This window comes from Gossypium hirsutum, chromosome A13 (assembly GCF_007990345.1).
Source record: "Gossypium hirsutum isolate 1008001.06 chromosome A13, Gossypium_hirsutum_v2.1, whole genome shotgun sequence".
Classification (NCBI taxonomy): domain Eukaryota; kingdom Viridiplantae; phylum Streptophyta; class Magnoliopsida; order Malvales; family Malvaceae; genus Gossypium; species Gossypium hirsutum.
The window spans coordinates 65,463,534-65,470,938 of NC_053436.1; the positions used below are offsets into that span (position 1 = coordinate 65,463,534).

The 7,405-nt window shown below is 29.6% G+C and overlaps 1 protein-coding gene across 1 annotated transcript; it reads right to left on the reverse strand.

The window, feature by feature from the left end:
- Positions 1–234: 234 nt before the first annotated feature.
- LOC107893777 (F-box protein At5g07610) lies at positions 235–1,696 on the reverse strand. Its single transcript, XM_016818865.2, has one exon. The coding sequence runs from the start codon at positions 1,595–1,597 to the stop codon at positions 404–406; it is 1,194 nt and encodes a 397-aa protein (XP_016674354.1). The 5' UTR covers positions 1,598–1,696; the 3' UTR covers positions 235–403.
- Positions 1,697–7,405: the final 5,709 nt, after the last annotated feature.

Genomic DNA, 7,405 nt, shown 5'->3' on the forward strand with positions numbered 1-7,405 from the left:
TGTGTCATTCGAATGTATCTTGGGTAGTGATATTGAAAAATTAAGAGCCCGAGCAAATGGCTCATCAGTATCTTGCTCCAAGACTTAAATGAAAATAATTTTGGACATTCGTACATGCTCTAGTAAATATAATCATACGAGATCATAACATTAAAGAGTTAGTGAAGATGAAGTTCCAACCAAAAACTATTGTCTTTTTGCTTGTTAATTAACCAATGTTTTATGCGAGGTAAATTCGAACAGTAGACTTGAATGTCCTTAAATTCCTTAAAATTTACAAATTACAGGTTCAACTAAATATAAATAATTTGCATGTAATGCAGCTCAAGCTTAAAAGAGTGGGTTACTTACCGACATTAGGGTGGGTGGGGAAGATCTGTGTCAGCAGAGGTAAAGACATCCATTATAAACAAGAGAGATTCTCGAAGTATTGATAAGCATGAAATCGTTCATAATGCAAATGATCATCATCCCCTAAATATAGGGACCCAATTTTTATACCTGGTCCCAGATCATATAGCATTTTCCATGCCCCTTGTCTGAAATCAAAGCTAATTATTTTACCATCCGCCCAAACCACTACCATTGGCTCTTCTTGTTTCTCGGATCCAATAATATACACACCCGAGAATCCGGGATAGTACTCGATACATCCTAATTCTAACTCAGGGAAAGCTTTCACCGCATCACCCACATTCACCCGTTTCTTCCAATTCCATTCAGAATAGTCTCTCGCCATTTCAAATACATCGAATTCTAAACAAACTGCTATACAATACGTCACTGCAACATACAAAACTCCTCTCGACTCCGAGAAATATCGACATGTCTCAGGCGCATCCATTCGGCTCGGTAACGCCATCGGCATTGTTTCTAAACATTCCTTCTCCACATCAAAATACAAGGATTCCTCTCCATATCCACACCAATGTATCCTCCCATTACAGAAAACCCCATTATTCAGCTCTATTTCCTGCTCATCCTCATCTACCTCAAAACTGACTATACACAAATCCCATGAACCAGTTTTTGATGAATATAAGTCGAGATTAAACTTACAAGGCTCCCTATAACTTTCCCAGATGCAAATAATCTTGTAATCAGGTGATGTTAAAGGATCAAAAGCGAAACTAACAAAGCTTTTAGAAATGAAATTATAAGCTGAGTTACTCGGACAATATATCCTCCTGAATTTTTTCGTAGTGGGATTGCAAATCAAGTAACTTTGTCTATAGGATTCACAAAGGAGCAACCCATTGCAAGATTGAAGAATCTTGACATGAGAGTCAGGGATGTAATGAAAGAAAGGGACTTTACTGTAATGCTTGAGAGGGACAATGGAGAACTCGGAGGGAGGGCAGAAACGGTCACCTTTGAGGAGAAGAGCGGTGGGGGAGAGGAATCCATTGCGGTGGTGATGGCGGGTGTGGGATAGACAGAAGTCAGGGTCCGAAATGATGAACCGCCATAGCTTTGAAACGGACTTGAATTTGATGAGAGATTTGGTGGGTAATCTGAGGAGGATTTGAGTGAGAAGGTCTTGGTTGTAGGCAATTTTCTCGGCTGCTGAGTTTATCATGGGAGTCTTCATACCCATATTCGTTATAACAGACAACAGTGCCTACTTACAATTGCATCACTCCAAAAAGGACCTTATATAGAAGAAGATGATTATGATATGACCCGTATTTAAAAGGATAAGAAAGCCATTAAAACAAGTTCCACTTTTGTCCGTTGTGATGCCACCATGGAATTTTCTATATGATGTCGATTTTCGTGTTATGTCAGCTATTTTGTTCTAAAAATCTACGTTTGGGCTGTTTTGCCGACATGCCTGTTTGTTCATTCTTATCTACCACCTCTGCCTTGCTTCATTTTACTTTTCCTCTGTTTAGGTAACTTTTTATTATTCAAGGTGCTATATGTTTATTTATTAAAAAAATATTCTTAAACTCACTGTTATTAGAAAATTTTATAATCTAACCGATGCCGACATCACATTTCTTTTATTGTTTAAATTATTTAAAGTAGTAGATTTCTTACATGCACCAACAATTTATAATTTTAAAATATAATAATTATTTTATAGATATTAGTATTTTTTTAATTTAATGTTTTAAAAGAGAAATATAATTAATAAGTGTATTTGATTTGGAATAGTGATTACAAGTTTTCATTAGTTCTTATTGAAATTTGAGTCAACATTATAAATAAAATTAATAATTATATTTGCTCTAATTACACTAATTGAAAGTTATTTTTTTATCTTTTCTCGTACAGTTTAATTTTTTTTTATAAAACAACTTCGGATGTTACGAATCTACAAATAAAAATTCAAACGTAATTTTTGTCGATTTTTGACATTGACTGTCAAGTCGACTTGAATCTAAGGTATGTTCTTCTACTTATTGATGGATATTGATCCACCTTACCGATCTTCAAATCGTCACTTAGAGTTCGTTGGTGGAACTTTAAAAAAAATTTTAATAGACTTAAATATAAACTTCTAGTTCAATAACTTAAATAAAAACTTTCCATTAGTTTAAATACAAAATTGTAACTTTTTTTATTAAATAAGCAAAACAAAAACTTACACATAATTTAGTGAATAATGATATAATTTATCTTTTAGTTAAATATTAATACATTAAAAACTTATATTAATTTCTTAGACAAGAAAACTAATCGTTAAAAACATTATATAGTAAAGGAATAGATAACATAATACTTTTTTAAATATTAAATACGATTTGGTTTATATATATATATATATTTGTTTTAACAATTAAAATTATATTTATGACATTTTAAAGATATATTTAAAAATATATAAACAGAATAAAATATTTTTAGTAAAAAAAACTATAAGTAATATCATTAAAAATTTAAAATTGATATCTATGAAAATTTATTTATAATAAATTTTTCAAATTTGATTAACTGATGATAGACAAATTTGAAGATAAAATTATTTTATTCTAAATAATTCATTTAAACTTGATTTAGACATTGTTGAAACCTTTTTAAATTATCTTAACAAATATAGATTTAGGATAAAATATAAGTCTTCGTCTTAAATTATTTATCAAATATATTTAGAATTTTTTTTAAAATTAATTGAAAATATTTTTAATTTTATAGAACAATATTATTCACTTGGAATTGAATAAAAAACATTTCTTTAAGATTTCCATCTATCAACAGTTTCCAAATTGTGTTCACTATTTCTGATATTGTGTTTATTTGCCTTATATTCAATTTATTTAATAATATTTTTTGATTCAGTCCTTATTTGATTTTCTACAATATTCTATAATATTTAGTAAATAATCTATTTAAAATTCACATATAACAATTAAAAAAAATTAGAAATCATGCACAAGATAACCAAAGTAACTAAATTATACAACAATGTAGGTTCTGATTGTTTCACTGAAAATGATTTTTGGAAAATAATTTCTGGAAAATGATTTACTTTTCTGGAAAAGCTAATATTTTCTGATGTTTGGATGAATCTGTGTAAAATATTTTATGTTGTTTGGTAGATTTCTTAAAAATATTTCATAACAGTTGTTTTCAGTGAAACAAACATACATTTAAGATTTTCTTATTTTTTTCATTGTTTAATTGAATTTATTTTTATCTATAATTTTATATTTTACATTGTTTTTGCATATATTAAAAATATTATATTAAATTCAGGTTCACTACAACATCATTTTTTTAATTACATGACTACCGTGTGAGTATTTTTTTATTTAAAAATGTGACATCAACAAAATTGACAAAAAAATTTAACAATGTCAACAATTGGACTTGATTTTCAAATTTAAAAAGTAAAGGGACTAAATTCTTGAAAATAAAAGTACAAAGACTAAATTGCAAACCTATCAAGTGTACATAGACTTATGACATATTTTAACATTTATACTACAAAGCATTTATTATTAATATATTTATAATTGTAATAAATATTTATCATTAAAATATTAATATTGAATATTTTCAATAATATGTGAATAATATTATTTAAAATTATTATTTTTAAAATTTATTATTAAAATAAAATTGAAATATTAAATAATTTATTAATATAATAAATATATTAATAAATATAAATAATTAAATATGTATGTTTAATAATATTGAAGAATATAATATTTTAATAATTTTAAATATTTTTAAAAATGAAAATAAAATTTATTATCAATATAATAATATTAAGCTTTATTTAAGTATTTTTATATAAAAATTATCTATAAGCGAGCTATTTTTCGGAAAATAACTTGCACTTTTTAAAAGGGTAAGTCATTTTTCGTTGACTAAGTTATTTTTTGTGAAATAAACACAGGAAAATGCAAAAAATATTTTCCTTAAAACTTTTTACAGGTAAACAAATGGACCCGTAGTATTTATCAAATTAAAAATTAAAATAGCATCAAAATAAAAATGCAAAATAATGATTAAAATTCAAAATCTATTTATCTTAAAATATAATAAATTTTAAATTTAAAAATAACAACATAATTAAAACTAATAGAAAATGGCTTAAATATAAAGATGTCAATAAAATAATATGTTATGATGGAATTACTTATATGAAAAAAATAACTTAATATAATCATGTAAAATATAAGAGGCCTTTAATGGCTTTTATTTCTTTATTTCTTTTTAGTTTTCTATTTTTTTTAATTTCAAAAAATTCCTCTCTACCTTCTCCAACCTATCCTCAATGGGATATAGATTCAATCAACACCATAATCTTTTCTCTCCTCTGACAGTCCCTTGTAAGTGTATCCAAAAATTCAATAGGAAACAAAATGACTAAAAATGAATTGAGAAATTGAGTTATTATTACTGCTTACCTGATATAGTAAATCAAGTGTATTTATACAGTCTTCAAAGGAATAACTACTACTAACAACTTATGAATAGTTCTCTAACAAAATACTAACAGCCTAACAGACTAACAAACTCTTTACTAATTACTAATGATAATATACTTTAACATTCACCCAACTTCTTGACTGGTAAGATTTGAAGAAGACTATGAAACCGAGCAAAGGTGGATGTAGAACAAGGTTTTGTGAGGATACCGACAACCTGGTCACAGGCTGGAGCTTCACCAACAATGAGAAAACCATCTGCCACTTTTTCTTAAAAAAAAAAGTCAAGCTTAACATGTTTGAACTTAGAATATAAAATTGGATTGACAGCTACCGCAACAATACTAAAATTGTCACACCAGGCAACTAGAGAGTGTTAGCAGAGCTCAATCGTAATTCTTTTAGCAAATAAACTATCAAAGTAACATCACATGTCGCAGCAGCCAAACTCCTGTACTCAGCCTCAATAGTGTAGTGAGACACAACTTTCTTCTTTTTAGAACACCAGGAGATAGGTGTGTTTCCAAAATACACACAATAGCTAGTTATTGATCTTCTATCATAAAAATCCAAGCTTTAGCATCAGAATAGCCAACCAAAGATAGTTTGTTAAAAAAGACTAACCCGTAATCAATAGTGCCACTCATATATCGTAAGATTCATTTTAACGCAATCAAATGAACACTAGTAGTCGCATGCATGAATTAGCAAATCCGATTTACTGCATAAACAATGTCAGGCTGAGTGAGAACCACATATTGCAATGCGTCAGCAAGACTTCTATATTCAATAGGACCAGTCAGACGAACTCCCTCATCCTTAGGTAATACAAAAGAACTGATCATAGGTGTGGGGACACCCTTGGAATTAGTTAACAAACTTTTGTCAAGAAGATCCAGAATGTACTTATGTTGGCAGAGATGAAGGCTCACAATCGACGATCGAGTAACCTCAATGCCTAGAAAATAATAAAGATCTCCCATGTTATTAAACGAAAACTCAACGTGTAATTGTTTAACAAAATCATCAATACTTTTGGGTGCATTTCCGATAATGATAATATCATCCACATAAACTAATACATATAGACTTGAGTCATTCGTAATCAATACAAACAAAGAAACATCATACTTTATAAAAGAAAACCCACGGAAACAAGATATTGCTTTAACTTATCAAACCATGCTCGTGGAGATTGTAGTAGCTCATACAAGGCTTTCATCAGTCAGCATACCAAAGGTTCACCGTTCACTCCACATTGAACATACCTTAGAGGTTGTTGCATGTACATCTCTTCAGTAAGTTCACCATTCAGAAAACTATTGTTAACATCAACTTGATGTAGATGCCAACCTCTGGAAACAATAACAAACAAAATAGTCTAAATAGTAGCAGGTTTAACCACTAGACTAAACGTTTCTTTAAAGTTGGACCCTGGTACCTAAGAGAAGCCTTTTGCCACTAATCGAGCGTTACATTGAGCAACAATACTTTCTGGATTCTTCTTCACTTTGAAGAGCCATTTACAACCAATCACCTTTTAGCAAGGTGGTAAGGAAACTAGTTCCCAAGTGGAATTCTTAATCAAAGCATCATACTCAGCTTATGCTACCAACCACCACTCATCACTAGCAAAAGCTTCAATAATCATGCGCGGCTCATGATTAATAATTTCAACAGACAATACTTTAGGTTTAAAAACTCCTACTTTGGACCGTGTAACCATGTAATGAGTATTACCCACAAGCGGAGGGATAGAAGGAGTAGTTGAACAAAGTTTACAAATGTTGTCCTATCTAGGTCTCGTTACTTAGGCAGTCTTGCCAGCACAGTTTCCTAAATAGTACCAGCTCACCAAATAAGGGCATGACATTAAATGTACCAAATGATAAATGTATACATGCGTAGGTATAGATGTTTATTTAAACTATAGGTTGTTTGGATTTTATAACTCATATAACGCCCTATATTTCTTAACTTTGTTTCTGTAAATTCTTACATAATTATGTATATTCTTCAGTGGCTAAGTGTTCTGATTGTGTGTTTAAGATCTTGGGTTCAAGTCCCACTTTTGGCAAATTCTGTTATTTTTTGTCCTAACCTTATCCCTGTTGGGTGGGCTTATATTATATTTTGGTAAACTTACATCAAAATGAGCCTGCTGGTTCAAGTGGTAAGGAGTTAGCTTGTTGGAGGTCTTGTGTTTGAATCCCTGCTTGAGCATGGGTGATAATTTTTCTCTAATTGTCTTAGAGAATTTGGGTGGAGCTAAAAGTTTGAGTTAGTTGGATGTGGTTAGTGATCGTGTAACAGCCCGATTTAGACCCTAATCGAAATAGTGATTTTAGGACAACGAATCTGAGTTGAAAAAAATATTAAAAAATTATTTTCTGTGTTTATTTCGTGTGAATTTATATTTGTGAAATTTTCGTGATTTAATTTTTTTGTTTGAGTGTCTGATTAAATAAATAGACTTAATCACGTAAATTAAAAACTTGATAGTTAAAAGAATAAGGGCC